Genomic DNA, 17,474 nt, shown 5'->3' with positions numbered 1-17,474 from the left:
AAAATCCCAAGCCTGGGATTGCAAACAAACATTTAATGCAAAGCAAACAGAATTGAAGCTCCTGGTACAGCTGTACCAGCACAGTTTGTGTTTGTAACTTCATCAAGCTGTGCCAAGTCTGTCAAGGACTTTGAGAAATAAATGTTCTGTTTGATGTTCAAATCTGGACTGGCCTCAGTTGCTGGGAATCTTGAGCTTCTAAGAAAGGCACCTGTGGTTCACCCAGATAAAGAGAGAAGCACATCTTAGTTTTAACTTTATAGTGTCTGGGTGTGACGGCACAAGTCCACACTGCCATATATTCCAGTTCAAAGTAGATAATGTGGGATTTTATTCAGCGGCGTGGAAGGGCCCTGTGGGAAAAGAAAGCACTACTTCAGTAAGGAGGTATTTATTAATTAATATTCCTACTATTTTAGTTATGCAACACCACTTCCCTCTCGGCCCAGCTGAGAGAAAGGAATGCACTTCTGTTGACAGGAGGCTTTTCTTATTTATGCGGTGACACCACTCCCCACAGCTCTGAGGGAAAGGAATATTTTCTGTGAGCAGAGGGAGAAGCGCTCTCTCGCTGTGAGTGAGTGAGTGTGTGTGTGCCTCTCTCCCTCTGAGGCCGCCCCTTTTCTGTCAGCCCTGCCTCTCTCCCGCCTTCTTCCTCCTCCGCCTCCTTTTCTCCTCCTCCTGCGGCGTGAGGCCAGGGCCGCCTCCCAAGGGCTCGCAGGGACGGAGAGAGAGAGAAGCCGGGCGCGGGAAGGGGTTGACACAAAGAGGCCGGCCGCCATGGGAGAGAGGCTGCGAGGCCAAGCAGCCGGCGCCCCCTCCTCCTCCTCTTCTGCCTCTCCTCCTCCTTCAGCAGCAGCCGCGCCGGCGCTCCACAACGGCCTGCTCCTCCACAACGGCTTCCACCCGCTGCCCGGCTGCAATGGAGAAGCCGCCCCGCACCCGCTGCTCTTCGGCTCCCCGCCGGCCAAGAAGGGCACCCGGCCCCGGCGGAGGGTGGACTCGGGGAGGAAGAACAGGCCGCGTAAGTCTCGCCTCTTTTGTGCGCCTCAGAAGATGGAGGGGGAACATCTGCATCAAGGAATGCGCCGCTCTCCACACTGCTCTCCCTGGCGTGACTCATGGCTGTGGAATCCTGCCAGGTGGAGTTGGGGGCAGGCAGGGAAGGAGGCCTCTCCACTGCCATGGCTTCAGTGCTACGGCGTGACAGGAGTTGTAGTTTTACAAGGCCTTCTCTGGCCCCTTCCACACAGCTGAATGAAGTCCCACATTTTCTGCTTCGAACTGGAATATATGGCAGTGTGGGCTCAGGGCCCTTCCACACAGCCATATAACCAAGAATATCAAGGCAGATCATCCACAATATCTGCTTTGAACTGAGTCCACACTGCTAGATAATCCATTTCAGTGTGGATTTTATACAGCTGTGTGGAAGGAGGTTCGGATAACCCAGGCCCCTTCCACACAACTGAATGAAATCCCACATTATCTGCTTTGAACTGGGTTTTCTGAATCCACACTATCAGATAATCCACTTCAACGTGAATTTTATATAGCTTTGTGGAAGGAGGCTCAGATAATCCAGACCCCTTCCACACAGCTGAATGAAATCCCACATCTGCTTTGAACTGGGTTATCCAAGTCCGCACTGCCAGATAATCCACTTCAGTCTGGATTTTATACAGCTGTGCGGAAGGGACCACAGATAATCCAAGCCCCTTCTACACAGCTGAATGACATCCCATATTATCTGCTTTGAACTGGGTTATCTGAGTTCACACTTCCAGATAATCCACTTCAATATGGATTTTATGCAGCTATGTAGAAGGGGCCACAGATAATCCAGGCCCTTTCCACACAGCTGAATGAAATCCCACATTATCTGCTTTGAATTGGGTTATCTGAATCCACACTGCCAGATAATCCACTTCAATGTGAATTTTATACAGCTATGAGGAAGGGGCCACAGATAATCCAGGCCCCTTCTACATAGCTAAATGAAATCCCACATTATCTGCTTTGAACTGGGTTATGAGTCCTCACTTCCTGATAATCCACTTCAGTGTGGATTTTACACAGCTGTGTGGAAGGAGGCTCAGATAACCCAGGCCCCTTCCACACAGTTGAGTGAAATCCCACATTATCTGCTTTGAACTGGGTTATTTGAGTCCGCACTGCCGGATAATCCACTTCAATATGGATTTTGTACAGCTGTGTAGAAAGGGCCAGAGATAATCCAGGCCCCTTCTACACAGCTGAATAAAATCCCACATTATCTGCTTTAAACAAGGTTATCTGAGTCCACACTGCCAGATAACCCACTTCAGTGTGGATTTTATACAGCTGTGTGGAAGGGTCCTCAGATAATCCAGGCTCTTTCCACACAGTTGAATGAAATCTCACATTATCTGCTTTAAACTGGGTTATCTGAGTCCACACTGCCAGATAATTCACTTCAGTGTGGATTTTATATAGCTGTGTGGAAGGGGCCTCAGATAATCCAGGCCCTTTCCACAGAGATGAATAAGATCCCACATTATCTGCTTTGAACTGGAATATATGGCAGTGTGGACTCAGGGCCTTTCCACACAGCAATACAACCCAGAATATCAAGGCAGATCGTCCACAATATCTGCTTTGAACTGGGTTATCAGACTCCACACTGCCATATATTCCATTCCAATGTGGATTTTATAAAATTGTGTGGAAGTGGCCTCAAATAACTCAGGCTCCTTCCACACAGTTGAATAAAATCCCACATTATCTGCTTTGAACTGGGGTACATAACAGTATATGGCAGTGTGTACTCAGATAATCCAGGGGCAGGGCCCTTCCACACAGTCATATAACTCAGAATATCAAGGCAGAATAATCCACAATATCTGCTTTGAACTGGGTTATCTGAGCCCACACTGCCATATAACCCATTTAAAAGCAGAAAATTTTATTCAACTGTGTGAAAGGAGCCCCAGATTATCCTGGATTATCTGGCAGTGGAAACTCATATAATCCAGTTCAACGCAAATAACCTGGGATCAGATCCTGGGATGTAAGAACTGTAGAAGGAACCAGAGTCTCCCTTATTCCAAGTATATTTTTGAATATTGGTTTGGGCATAATGACCCATCTATCAATGACATTCATGTTTTGTGTGTGTTTCATATTCAGCTTATAGCCTCATGGTCATTTTATCTCCAGTAAATTGTGCCTGAAACAAAGGGAAGTAATGCAGTTTGTCATCACTTCAAATGCCATGCCTCAATGCATGAACTCATGGGAGATTTACAAGGTCTTTAGCCCTCTTTGACAAAGTGTTGATGCCTCAGCCAACTACAAATCCCAGGATTCCATAGCATTGAGCTGTGGCAGTTAAAGTGGTGTCAGACTGCATTCATTCAGTTTCCATCTACAGTTGTCCTCAGGTTGCACTGCCCCCTGGGTCCTTAATAAAGGCCAAACCCCACTGCTCCTCCTTTTTGGGTTCTTCCCTCATAATCACACTTTTTCTATTCCTATCTCACTCAGAGTTTTAACATTTTATTTCGTGCATCTGGCCTGCCCTTTGTGTTTGAATTTTATTATGTTACTAGCTGTCCCCTGCCACGCGTTGCTGTGGCCCAGTCTGTTGATCTGGAAAATAAAGTAAGGAGAAAGTGTTGGTTTCTAATATTTGTAATTTCTTTATGCTTGTGAGGAAACAGTATTTCTTGTTTCTTTGTCAGTGTTGATGTGGAGATTGTCTGGTTTGCCCACCCTGGAATATGCAACATATCATTGTCCTTCTTTAGGGGTCCCTTTCAAATCTATGATGCTATATATCTCTCTATGTGTGTGAATCATATCTATCTATCTATATCTTATCTATGGCTGGATGGCTCTTTGTCAGGAGGATGTTGATTACGTTTTCGTGCCCTGGTGAAGGGAGTTGGATTGGATGGCCTTAAGTATTTTCTGATGGTCATGGGGGTTATGTGTGGGAAGTTTGCCCCAATTCTGTCGTTCGTGGGGTCCAGAATGCTTTTTGATTGTAGGTGAACTGTGAATCCCAGTGACTACAACTCCCAAATGTCAAGGTCTATTTCCCCCAAACTCCATCTGTGTTCATATTTCGGCGTATTGAGTGCTTGTGCCAAATTTGGTCTAGTTCCATCATTGTTTGAGTCCACAGTGCTCTCTGGATGTAGGTGAACTACAACTCCCAAACTCAAGGTCAATGCCCACCAAACCCTTCCAGTATTTTCTGTTGGTCATGGGAATTCTGTGTACCAAGTTTGGTTCAATTCCATCGTTGATGGCATTCAGAATGCTCTTTGATTGTAGGTGAACTATAAATTCCAGTAACTACAACTCCCAAATGACAAAATCATAATTTTTTGAGTGATGGTTACTCCTTGTGTTGTGAGACGTTTTGTTGCCAAATTTGGTGTGATTTCGTTCATTGATTCTTTTGTTTATAAGGTACTTATTATGCACAGAGCATTTATATATATGTATATATATATATATAGATTTTGCACTGTTTGTTTTATTTTGTTAATTTTTGTATTGTGTCATGATGTAATTTTTCTGTGCCTAATTATGCTGTACTATTTTTGGGCTCAGCCTCATTTTAGGCTCCCCGAGTCCCCTTTGGGGAGATGGTGGTTGGTTATAAATAAAGATTATTATTATTATTATTATTATTATTATTATTATTATTCAACAATGTAAGATGGACCCACCTCATCCACCCAGGAAATCAATTTTTTAAAATTCTGGATAAGTGGTGTTCAATTTGTTTGTTCATACATTTCCTTTAAACACATCTGTGCTTTCAGACATGTAAAAAAAAAAAAGAAATAGAAGAGTCTCTTACCATTATTTTATGGGGCTATATTGTTTGGAGGGTGGGGGAAATCTTCAACCAAAGGCTCTTTCACACAACCATATAACCCAGAATATCAAGGCAGAAAATCCTGCCTACTTGTTTGTTGAACTTTCCCTGCGCTCCTTCAGAATGTATTGTACTCATTGAATCTGTACCTCAGCTATGTTCTTTTTCCTCAGCCACGTTGTTTTGATTGCTTTATATTTTATCTGATGTTTTTAATTGGTTGTTTTTTATTTGTAATTTTTGGACTTTTCCCTTGTAAGCTGCCTCAAGTTCCTTTGGGGAGATGGTTGGCGGGGTATAAAAATAAAGTTATTATTATTGTTGTTATTATATCTGCTTTGAACTGGGTTATCTGAATCCACACTGCCATATACTCCAGTTCAAAGCAGATAATGTTGGGTTTTATTCAGTTACTAGCTGTCCCCTGCCACGCGTTGCTGGTGATCTGGGAAATAAAGTAATGAAAAAGTGTTTGTTTCTAATGTATGTAATTTCTTTATGCATGTGGATAAACAGTACTTCTTGCTGTTTCTTTGTCACTGTTGGTGTTGAGATTGTCTGGTTTCCCTACTCTGGAAAATGCAATATATAATTGTCCTTTTTTAGGAGTTCCTTTCAAATCTATGATACTATATCTGTGTATGTGTGAATCATATATATCTATCTATATCTGTGGCTGGATGGCTCTTTGTCAGGAGGGCTTTGATTACGTTTTCTTGCCCAGGTGAAGGGGGTTGGACTGCATGGCCTTGAGTATTTTCTGTTGGTCATGGGGGTTCTGTGTAGGAAGTTTGCCCCAATTCTGTCGTTGGTGGGGTTCATAATGCTCTTTGATTGCAGGTGAACTATAAATCCCAGTAACTACAACTCACAAATATCAAGGTCTATTTCCCCCAAACTCCATCTGTGTTCATATTTGAGCATATGGAATATTCACGCCAAGTTTGGTCCAGATCCATCATTGTTTGAGTCTACAGTGCTCTCTGGATGTAGGTGTTAAAACTCACAACTCCCAAACTCAAGGTCAATGCCCACCAAACCCTTCTAGTGTTTTCAGTTAGTCATGGGAGTCCTGTGCGCTACGTTTGGTTCAATTCCATCGTTGGTGGAGTTCAGAATGCTCTTTGATTGTCAGTTAACTATAAATCCCAGCAACTACAACTCCCAAATGAAGAAAAAATCTTTTTTTTTTTTTAGTGATGGTCACTCCTTGGGTTAGTAGGTGTCTTGTGGCCAAATTTGGCAACAATTCGCCCAATGGTTTTTGAGTTACGTTAATCCCACAAACGAACATTACATTTTTATTTATATAGACTAGCCGTCCCCTGCCACACATTGCTGTGGCCCACATGGGGGTTCTGTGTTGGAGGTTTGGCCCAATTCTATCACTGGTGGGGTTCAGAATGCTCTGTGATTGTAGGTGAACTATACAACTCCCAAATGTCAAGATTCTATTTTCCCCAAACTCCACCAGTGTTCACATTTGGGCATATTGAGTATTCGTGTAGAGTTTGGTCCAGATCCATCATTGTTTGAGTCCACAGTGATCTCTGGATGTAGGTGAACTACAATTCCAAAACCAAAGGACACTGCCCACCAAACCCTTCCAGTATTTTCTGTTGGTCATGGGAGTTCTGTGTGCCAAGTTTGGTTCAATTCCATCGTTGATGGGGTTCAGAATGATCTTGGATTGTAGATGAACTATAAATCCCAGCAACTACAACTCCCAAATGACGAAATCAATTTCTTTGAATGAAGGACATACATTGGGTGTTGCTGTGGACCAGTCTGTGTATATGTATTTTGTGTGTGTATGTATGTGTATATTTGTATATAGGTGGCTTTGTACATGTGTTGTAATGTATTTTTTAATTTTTGGCTTTTTAAGTCTCTTCTACTGTGATTTCCACTGTTTTTATGAGTGATGGTCACTCGTTGGCCTGATAGTGTTGTGTCTAAATTTGGTGTTAATTCGTCCAGTGGTTTTGAGTTATGTTAATCCCACAAACGAACATTACATTTTTATTTATATAGATGTGGAAGGGGCCCAAAAAAAGGGAGACTATGGTTTCCATAGAGAAAGCTCCAAATCCTGTTTGATCTGGGAAGCTAACTAGAGTGGGCCCTGGTTAGCACTTGGGTGGGAGATCACCAATTGATGCTTACGTTTCAAAGGAAGGAAATGGCAAAACCATCCTACTTCTTGAGTATTCTTTGCCTAAGAAAACCTTACGAAATGGGCTCAAATACAGTCTAGGGCTGTACAGGAAGGAGCTTTATTTATTGTGTCAGGAGCAACCAGACATTTGTATTACATTTTTAACAAAACAAACAACCAGACAAAACTCAAAGTTTGCAAGCTTGGTAGTTGATTAAATCTCCTTTGACCAGTATCTGGCCACTTGGAGTGCCTCTGGTGTTGCCTCAAGGAGGTCCTCCATTGTGCATGTAGCAGGGCTCAGGTTGCATTGCAGCAGGTGGTCAGTGGTTTGCTCTTCTGCACACCCGCATGTGGTGAATTCCACTTTGTAGCCCCATTTCTTAAGGTTGGCTCTGCATCTTTGTGGTGCCAGAGTGCAGTCTGTTCAGCGCTTTCCAAGTCGCCCAGTTTTCTGTGTGCCCAGGGGGGAGTCTCTCATTTGGTATCAGCCATTGATTGAGGTTCTGGGTTTGAGCCTGCCATTTTTGGACTCTCGCTTGCTGGGGTGTTCCAGCGAGTGTCTCTGTAGATCTTAGAAAACTATTTCGTGATTTAAGTCATTGACGTGCTGGCTGATACCCAAACAGGGGATGAGCTGGAGATGTCACTGCCTTGGTCCTTTCACTATTGGCTGCTGCTTCCCGGCGGATTTCAAGTGGTGCAATACCGGCTAGACAGTGTAGTTTCTCCAGTGGTGTAGGGTGCAGACACCCCGTGATAATGCAGCATGTCTCATTAAGAGCCACATCCACTGTTTTAGCGTGGTGAGATGCGTTCCACACTGGGCATGCATACTCAGCAGCAGAGTAGCATAGCGCAAGGGCAGATGTCTTTACTGTGTCTGGTTGTGATCCCCAGGTTGTGTCAGTCAGCTTTTGTATGATATTGTTTCTAGCACCCACCTTTTGCTTGATAGTCAGGCAGTGCTTCTTGTAGGTCAGAACACAGTCAAGAGTGACTCCCAGGTATTTGGGTGCGCTGCAATGCTCCAGTGGGATTCCTTCCCAGGTTATCCTCAGAGCTTGTCTGTTCTTAAGGTGAAAAGCACATGCCTGTGTTTTAGATGGATTGGGGATCAGCTGGTTTTCCCTATGATAGGCAGTAAGAGCACCTAGAGCTTGGGAGAGCTTCTATTCAACTATCTCCAAGCTCCCTGCTTGAGTGGTAATGGCACAATCATCAGCATAGATGAAACTCTCTCTCCCTTCTGGCAGTGGCTGGTCATTTGTGTAAATGTTGAACATAAATGGAGAAAGGAGCTAAAACGCATCTATCTCTATGATTTCATAATATTGAGCAGTGGCAGTTAAATTCGTGCCAAAATGTATATATATATGCACTTTGGGGAGTCCTTACCTAAGAAAATTTCTGGCATTAATAGGATCGCCAGAAATGGACAGGAGATTTAAAGCTGCATAGAAGGAGAGTCTTTGTGCTCCAGTTTTGCTGCCACCGCACAACAATCAGCTCATTAAATACCCTCCCGCGCCAGCCAATAGGAGCGCCTTCCCGGGGACGCACCCACTGATCTTACGTAGGCAGGTCCCGCGCTCAGCCAATCAGAAGCCCGGAAGTCAGTGGGTTGGTCTTGGTTCCTATCCCTCGCGGTGCCGAGCGCGAAAGCCAGCTCTTTCCCAATTGCTTCAATGAGCACGACCTTGTTAAAAGCAGATAGCCGTGGCTGGGATGCAAGAAGTCACACCGACCTGAAAGAAAAAAGGAAAATAACTGCTCCTGTGCCTTTGTAATTGCTCAGAATGAAGCTTATAATTGATGAGAAACATTGTAAGTAAATTATATGGGTGGCTATATCAATGTTTCACTATTTTAAAATTGGATTCAGGGGAAATCTTTAAGGAAATGAGTTTACTTGGATGAAAGGATTATTCTTCAGCAAGGTAATTAATAAAAGGCATGAAAATTAAAGGTTATTTTTCAGCAAGTTGATTTATTTGTCTGTATTATTATTATTATTATTTATTTAAAAGGCAAGTTCTTTTGCAAGATCATTTTTTTAAAGTTATAAAGTAAACATTACTCTTTATATCATTTTTTTTAAAGTTGTAAAGTAAACATTACTCTTCAGGCATTAAAATTAAAGTTATTCTTTAGTGAGATAATGTCTAAAAGCCATCGTCATGGGTTGCTGTGAGTTTTCTGGGCTGTATGGCCATGTTTCAGAGGCTGTGAAGTCTGTTGGAAACTCGGCAAGTGGGGTTTTATATATCTTTGGAATCAAAGGATTCTCCCCAGGCAGGAAGCAGTCAGGCTTCGATGCTGCAAGGCTATTCAATGCCAATAATAAGTTTTGCTGTGAGTTTTCTGGGCTTCATGTGCCAGAAGCATTCTCTCCTGAACTTTTGCCCCCATCTATGGCAGGTATCCTCAGAGGTTGTGAGGTCTGTTGGAAACTAGGCAAGTGGGGTTTATATCTTTGGAATCAAAGGATTCTCCCCAGGCAGGAAGCAGCCAGGCTTCGATGCTGCAAGGCTATTCAATGCCAATAATAAGTTTTGCTGTGAGTTTTCTGGGCTTCATGTGCCAGAAGCATTCTCTCCTGACCTTTCACCCACATCTATGGCAGGCATCCTCAGAAGTTGTGAGGTCTGTTGGAAACTAGGCAAGTGGGGTTTATATATCTTTGGAATCAAAGGATTCTCCCCAGGCAGGAAGCAGCCAGGCTTCGATGCTGCAAAGCTATTCAATGCCAATAATAAGTTTTGCTGTGAGTTTTCTGGGCTTCATGTGCCAGAAGCATTCTCTCCTGACCTTTTGCCCACATCTATGGCAGGCATCCTCAGAGGTTGTGAGGTCTGTTGGAAACTAGGCAAGTGGGGTTTATATATCTTTGGAATCAAAGGATTCTCCCCAGGCAGGTAGCAGCCAGGCTTTGATGCTGCAAGGCTATTCAATGCCAATAATAAGCTTTGCTGTGAGTTTTCTGGGCTTCATGTGCCAGAAGCATTCTCTCCTGACTTTTCGCCCACATCTATGGCAGGCATCCTCAGAGGTTGTGAAGTCTGTTGGAAATTAGTCAAGTGGGGTTTATATATCTGTAGAATGTTCAGGGTGGGAGAAAGAACTCTTGTCTGTTTGAGGCTGTGAGAGCCGTTCAGCAGTGGAACTCTCTGCCCCAGAGTGTGGTGGAGGCACCTTCTTTGGAGGCTTTTAAACAGAGGCTGGATGGCCATCTGTCAGGGATGCTTTGAATGCGATTTTCCTGCTTCTTGGCAGGGGGTTGGACTGGATGGCCCATGAGGTCTTTTCCAACTCTATGATCCTATGATTCTGTCTATGATTCTATGAGGCAGATGTAAATGTTTCAATTAGCCATCTTGATTAGAATTGAATAGCCTTTCAGTTTCAAGGTGTGGCTGCTTCCTTTGTTGAGAGGTGTTAGCTGGTCCTGATTGATTCATGTCTGGAATTCCGTTGTTTTCTGAGTGGTGTTTTTTATTTACTGCCCTGATTTTAGAGTGTTTTAATACTGGTAGCCAGATTGTGTTCATTTTCACCCTGAATTTGTCTAGTTTCTAACATACCTCATTACCTCTGAGGAGGCCTGCTATAGATGCAGGCGAAACATCAGGAAAGAATGCTTCTGGAATATGGCCATACAGCCCGGAAAACTCACAGCAACCCAGTGTTTCTGGCCATGAAAGCCTTCAACAACACATTGCCATGGGATCTGAAGCTGTAGCCAGTCAATCAGTTAGATTTCTTTTGCTTCTTCTGGAAACAGTGGAATTTAATTTCTTGTTCATTTTATGTTGAATGGATACTATGCCATCCAGTTTATTTTTGGTTTTATATTTATCTATCTCAGAAAAAAATTGAGCCGGTATCATAAGGTTTGTGCACTTATGTGATCTTTACAAAACCAAGTTAAACTTTGCGGCTGCATCTGCAGTGTAGCGTTAATGCAATTTGATGAGGTGGAATCCTGGAATTTGTAGGTTTGGTGAGGCACCAGCACTCTTTGGCAGAGAAGGCAAAAGACCTTGTAAAACTGCAGCTTTCATGGCTCCATGGAATTGAGCTATGTAGTTAAATTGCATTAATTCTACAGTGTAGGTCAGCCGTGGGCAAACTTCAGCCCTCCAGGTGTTTTGGACTTTAACTCCCACAATTCCTAGCAGCCGGTAGGCTGCTAGGAATTGTGGGAGTTGAAGTCTAAAATACCTGGAGGGCCAAAGTTTGCCCACGGCTGGTGTATATGCACCTTGTGTCACAGTGATCCAGAAGAAATAGAAAATAGCAAGTAATTATAACCAGGACTAACTTGAACATTGTTTGGAATACTAAGGTCTGCTCATGAATGTATTTACTTGTAAGTCAAACCGTTGTGTTTAGTAAAGGTTGTAGATCCAGTATATTTAAGTTCAGCTTCTGCTTAAGACCATACTGGAGTTGTGTTTTAACGAAGTTAGCTATCTTTCTGGAAGATTTACTTAAGCAGAAAATATTTGGTAATGCATGCCGAAATCAAATTCTCCAGAGTGTAGTATTATCTCAGTGTATTCTATCATCACTATGTGTGATGAAGCAGAGTTAATATTAGGGGTGGATCCGTGGGGAGTGAAATACTTGGGTTTAAATCCTAAGTACACACAGTGATTCATTTCTTATCATGGACAATTAGAGAAATCACATCTCTTTAAAGACCGGTGTTTCCCCACTAGTTATTATGGTATCAGAATTTAATTGGAGGTTTTATGATCAAGATTTCTGCAATTGTACAACCTTGCTGAAATCTGAGCAGCCACATGGTTGGAACTATTCAGCACAACGCTAAATATGCTTGCTCAGAAATCAGCCTTTTGATCTCCTTGGAAATTAACATTAGGATTGTATGCTTAGCCTAACTTTTCAAAGATGCTTAAGAGGAAAAGGAGAAAGCAGATTTGTAAAAGATGTACAGCCATCATGGTCTTAGCTAGTGGTTCTCAACCTATGTGTCCCCAGATGTTTTGGCATTCAACTCCCAGAAATCCCAACAACTAGTAAACTCGCTGGGATTTCTGGGAGTTGTATGTCAAAACACCTGGGGACCCACAAGTTGAGAACCACTGGCTAAGGGTTTAAACATTGGACTATTGATTTTGGAGACCAGTATTGAAATCTCCACTCGACCATGGAAACCGAATGGGTTAACTTGACCAATGAACATATTCTGGTAGAGCAAAGGCTGAGCAAATCTTGACAAGACACCCCCACCACCACCACCATTTGCTAGGTCTTAGGACAGGCTTCTTCAATAGGGCTCCCATAAGTCAGAAATGAAATTCCAAAGCAAATGTTCCATTCAGTTTGATTTTACCTGAGTATCTGTGGTCACCTGGGAGACAACTAACTTTTATTTGTTTCTTCGTTTAGGCAACTAACTTTTAGTTGTTTGGTTGGTTGTTTGGTTGGTGGCATTTGAATCATTCCTCACAATTAATTAAGAGTATCAAAATAGTCTGCACCCACTATTTTTATTATGTGGGAGACCTTAATCTAATTTCTAATTCCATCTGGAGTAGACTCAGTAGACCAATTGCTAAAAATAAACTAATTTTTTTTAGTCGTGTCAGGAGTGACTCCTGGTGTGAGAGAATTAGCCGTCTGCAAGGACGTTGCCCAGGGGACGCCCGGATGATTTGATGTTTTTTTATCATCCTTGTGGGAGGCTTCTCTCATGTCCCCGCATGAGGAGCTGGAGCTGATAGAGGGAGCTCATCCGCCTCTCCCCAGATTCGAACCTGCGACCTGTCGGTCTTCAATCCTGCCGGCACAGGGGTTTAACCCACTGCACCACCGGGGGCTCCATAAAATAAACTAATCATAAAATAAACTAATCATAAAATAAACTAATCAATTAGTAAATCCCATTTATTCAGTGGGTCTACATATTTTGTTATCTGAAGCTATTTTTTGGTTAAGAAAACTGTTATGTTTGCACTTTCTTTATTATTTAAATTCCAGAGGCTCAAATTCCTCTAATTACCTGGAAAAATACAGGTTATGCATAGTTCAGTTATGCATTTAATGCCTGTGGCTTCAGTCAAGTTGGAAAGATACTTTCTAATTCCAGTTTAAACCCACTTCCTTAGTAGTATCACTATTAAACATCATGCTTTAGGAAGGAAGTATTTAGTGGTGTTCTACTTTGCTTTCATTCAAAGTAAAAGTATCCGGACTCATTTTAGGTCAGTGTTTCTCAACCTTCCTAATGCCGCGACCCCTTAATACAGTTCCTCATGTTGTGGTGACCCCCAACTATAACATTTTTGTTGCTACTTCATAACTGTAATTTTGCTACTGTTATGAATCGTCATGTAAATATCTGATATGCAGGATGCATTTTCATTCACTGGATCAAATTTGGCACAAATACCCAATACTCCCACATTTGAATACTGGTGGGGTTGGGAGGGGGGGGGGATTGATTTTGTCATTTGGGAGTTGTACTTGCTGGAATTGATCGTTCTCCTACAATCAAAGAATTCTGAATTCCACCAAGGATGGAATCAAAACAAACTTGGAACACAGAACTCCAATAACCAACAAAATATTGGAAGGCAATATTGAGTTTTGGAGTTGTAGTTCACCTACTTCCAAAAAGCACTGTGGACTCAAACAATGATAGATCTGGACCAAACGTGGCACAAATACTCAATATGCCCAAATATGAACACTGATGGAGTGCTTTCTGATGCTCTTTGACGACCCCTCTGACACCCCCTTACGACCCCCCCAGGGGTCCCGACCCCCAGGTTGAGAAACACTGTTTTAGGTGATTTTATCAATCTCAGTTTGCATTGGAGTATCAGATTTAAAAACAACAACAACAATTATTTGCACTAGGAAGAATAGTTTTAGACCTCAGTTCTCACCCCTCTTGGAAATAGAAAAAACATTGGATTTACATTGTTTTCCAGTGAAAAGAAAAAGAATGGGAAGGAATGCTGTAGCAGGGATTACAAAATCCACCCTTAAACCAAGATTTTTGGGGTAAATTTGAGGTGCAAAGGACCATTTCTGGTAATAACATGAACTATATGTTAAGTAAATTAAGGATTTTTCTCTGAACAGATCTGAGTAGAAAACAACGATGAATAACCCAGTCATTCTGGTTTGTTCTGGTTAAGCAGAGGTGAATGTTGAAGGTGCTTGTTAGCAATGTATGTTAAAGGGTAAATTGCAAATTGCACGAGCTAATTCGAGTGAAGGTGGTTTGCCCATGCAGTGTCCTAATAATGGAATTTGAATCTGTGATCATTCATCTCTTGCAAGCCAAAAAAAGTACTTATTATCATTTTTTGTATGTCAAGAAGAAACACGTTCCCAATTATGAAGTCAAAGGTGAAGTATGTGTCGAATGTGTGCCATTATGTTCAGTAACTTTACTCTCATGGAGAATAATAGCCTGACTGGAGACAGTCAAAATCCAGAATTTGGGAGGAATAAGATTTTGTGAATTCCAGTTCATGTTGATCTATATGAAAGAAGTTCTGGTATGATTCAACGCATAAAAACTTTGTGTTTAAATGTTTATCACTAGTATCAAGACTGAAAATTGTGCTAGGAGGTCCAAGTGACAGTTGATGGCTGATTGCCACCAGATTTTCCCCTGCCATCCAACCACTTTGTAGAATGGCAGCAGTGTGACTGCTTTTCTCGCTATTTGGAGATGAAAACATACTCCTGCCTTGAAGGTTCATAGGGAAATTGGCTGGAAGCCATCACAGGTTCATGGACATGAGCCTTCAGCAAAAGGACTAGTTTATCAAAGAAAACACTAATGGGTGCTATTGTACTTTGAACATTCCATTTGGTGCCCAAAGGTATATTTCCATTTTTGGTGTCTTCTTATCTTCCTTTTTCCCTGTCCCTTAGAAAAATGAGATGAGTATTTCTTTTGTTGATGTTATTCTCAGTTTACAAAATATCCAGAAATTGTTCATATCTGTAGACAACAGACATGATGATACTGCTTCCCAGTACTCTACATTTTGTGGTACTTTAAAAAATGGTGTCAGAAGCAAATTGAGAATATGCTGCAAGTTGCTTCTGGTGTGAGTTAATTGGATGTCTACAAAGACGTTGTCCAGGAGACTCCTGGATTTGTTACCATCCTGTGGGAGGCCTCTTTCATATCCCCGCATGGGAAACTGGGGCTGACAAATGGGAGCTCACCCTGTCTCGCGGATTCAAACTGCCAACCTCCACATCTTCAGGTCAGCAGTTCAGCCGGCACATGGGTTTAACCCATTGTGCCACCACAGTTCTTCATATTTTGAGGTACTTCGAATTATCTACACATCAGTAGAAGGCAAGGGACCAGCACACCTAAAAAACTTCTCCATCCATATATGTTACCATGCAATTAAAACTGACCATCTCTGTGCTATATCCTTTCAAGTCATTTCCAATTTATAGTGACCGTATAATGGGATTTTCCTGGACAAATTTGTTCAGAAGTTTGCCTTTGCCTTCATTTGAAGCTGAGAGAATGTAACTTGCTAAATGACAGCCAGTGGATATGGTCAATCAGATTTTCTCTGAGTTTTAGTCCAATACTCAAGGTACTTCTTTGTACAAAATTGGGTCTCCAGTCTCCCTGAACTCTAAAATTCCCTCCCTAAAGATTGAATCCAGTGAGAGGGAGAGGAATAGGGAAGAACATTTTGGATCAGCAAGTTATGAATAAACTGTCGTATTTCTTCATTCTGAGTAGTTCTTTATTAGTCAAATTCTGTATCTCATAAACCAGGGGTCTTCAAACTAAGGCTCGAGGGCCAGATATGGCCCTCTAAGGTCATTTACCCGGCCCTCGCTCAGGGTCAACCTAAGTCTGAAGCAACTTGAAAGGACACAACAACAACAACAATCATGACTCATCAGCCCAAAGCAGGCCCACACTTCCCATTGAAATACTAATAAGTTTATATTTGTTAAAATTGTTCTTCGTTTTAATTATTGTATTGTTTTAAAGTGGTTTTTTTTGCACTACAAATAAGATATGTGCAATGTGAATAGGAATTCATTCACTTTTTTTTTCAAATTATAATCCAGCCCTCTAACAGTTTGAGGGACTGTGACTTGGCCCTCTGTTTAAAAAGTTTGAGGACCCCTGTCATAAACTATCTAGTGTTGATGCCTACTTGCGAAAAAATTTTGAGAGGAGTAGTTGCCTTTGGGCTGAGAAAGGCAGGATAGAAATACCATATATTGTCGAAGGCTTTCATGGCTGGAATCACTAGGTTCTTGTAGGTTTTTTCGGGCTATAGGGCCATGTTCTAGAGGCATTTCTCCTGATGTTTCGCCTGCATCTATGGCAAGCATCCTCAGAGTTAGTGAGGTCTGTTGGAAATAGGAAAATGGGTTTATATATCTGTGGAATGACTGGGGTGGGGCAAAGAGCTCTCTGCTGAAGCTAGGTGTGAATGTTTCAACTGACCACCTTCATTAGCATTTGAAGGCCTGGCTGTTTCAACAGACCATTTTCCCAGGCTCAGCCAGGCCTTCAAATGCCAATGAAGGTGGTCAGCTGAAACATTCACACCTAGCTTCAGCAGAGAGCTCTTTGCCCCATCCCAGCCATTCCACAGATATATAAACCCATTTTCCTATTTCCAACAGACCTCACTACCACTGAGGATGCTTGCCATAGATGCAGGCGAAACGTCAGGAGAAATGCCTCTAGAACGTGGCCCTATAGCCCGAAAAAACCTACAAGAACCTAGAAATACCATAAATAAATAATAGTCCAGAAAATAATTCTTTCAAACTCTTAGCCAAATACCAGTATCTGTTCTTGGAGGAGAAGAGGTTTGAGACTAGCATATGTTAGAGAATGAAGATAACATCTCCTGGACAGAATTAAGAAATATAGAAGAAATATATGTGATTACTTGAACTTGTGAATGATAAAACACATTAAACTCTAAATCCGAAAGAAAATTATCCTAAACACCAAATCCAATGCTAAATAGTTGATTTGTGCATTTTGCCACAGTATCGTCAGAGGTGAGAAATCAAGTAAAATATCTCCATGTGAGCCTGGCCCAAGTGGTTGCTTCAAGGACTATGTATCCTAGAATCCACTGACCATGCTATTGTGGAATTTGGAGAGATGCTGTTCAAGAAAGGAATTTTCCAAGCTGTGGTTGTGCAATATTAATTACTTAGTCCTGTCCAAGGCACATGCTAAACAGGTGGTCACAGTAGGACTAGAGGAGAAAACCCTCATCCTTCCAAAGCATGCTCTCCTGGTGCAAGATGGCTTCTTGCACTTCTGACTTCACACAGCTTACAGTGTGATGACTCACCTGCAGTTACCTTGGAGACATCGTACTGCAATAATTGGCGACCTGGTGTGAGCTTGTGCAATCCAAACTTGTAAGTAACATAATA

General features: G+C 42.2%; 1 protein-coding gene across 3 annotated transcripts in view; it reads left to right on the top strand.

Annotated features, from left to right (window-relative positions):
* The first annotated feature begins 668 nt into the window (after window positions 1–668).
* Window positions 669–17,474, top strand: part of PANK1 (pantothenate kinase 1) — a 50,090-nt gene continuing 33,284 nt past the window's right edge. Inside the window, exon 1 of one of the 3 annotated variants that reach the window (XM_060768753.2) lies at window positions 669–1,024. In XM_060768753.2, coding sequence (XP_060624736.2) covers window positions 781–1,024 — 244 coding nt within the window. In that variant the 5' untranslated portion in view covers window positions 669–780. Of the gene's footprint in view, window positions 1,025–8,694; window positions 8,859–8,890; window positions 8,972–17,474 lie in introns of those variants that run through there. The other 2 variants (XM_060768754.2, XM_060768755.2) reach the window with 2 other exon arrangements.

This window comes from Anolis sagrei, chromosome 3 (assembly GCF_037176765.1).
Source record: "Anolis sagrei isolate rAnoSag1 chromosome 3, rAnoSag1.mat, whole genome shotgun sequence".
In the NCBI taxonomy this organism is placed as follows: Eukaryota; Metazoa; Chordata; class Lepidosauria; order Squamata; family Dactyloidae; genus Anolis; species Anolis sagrei.
Note: the sequence above shows the minus strand (reverse complement) of the source record. Positions and strands in the feature narration are given on the sequence as shown.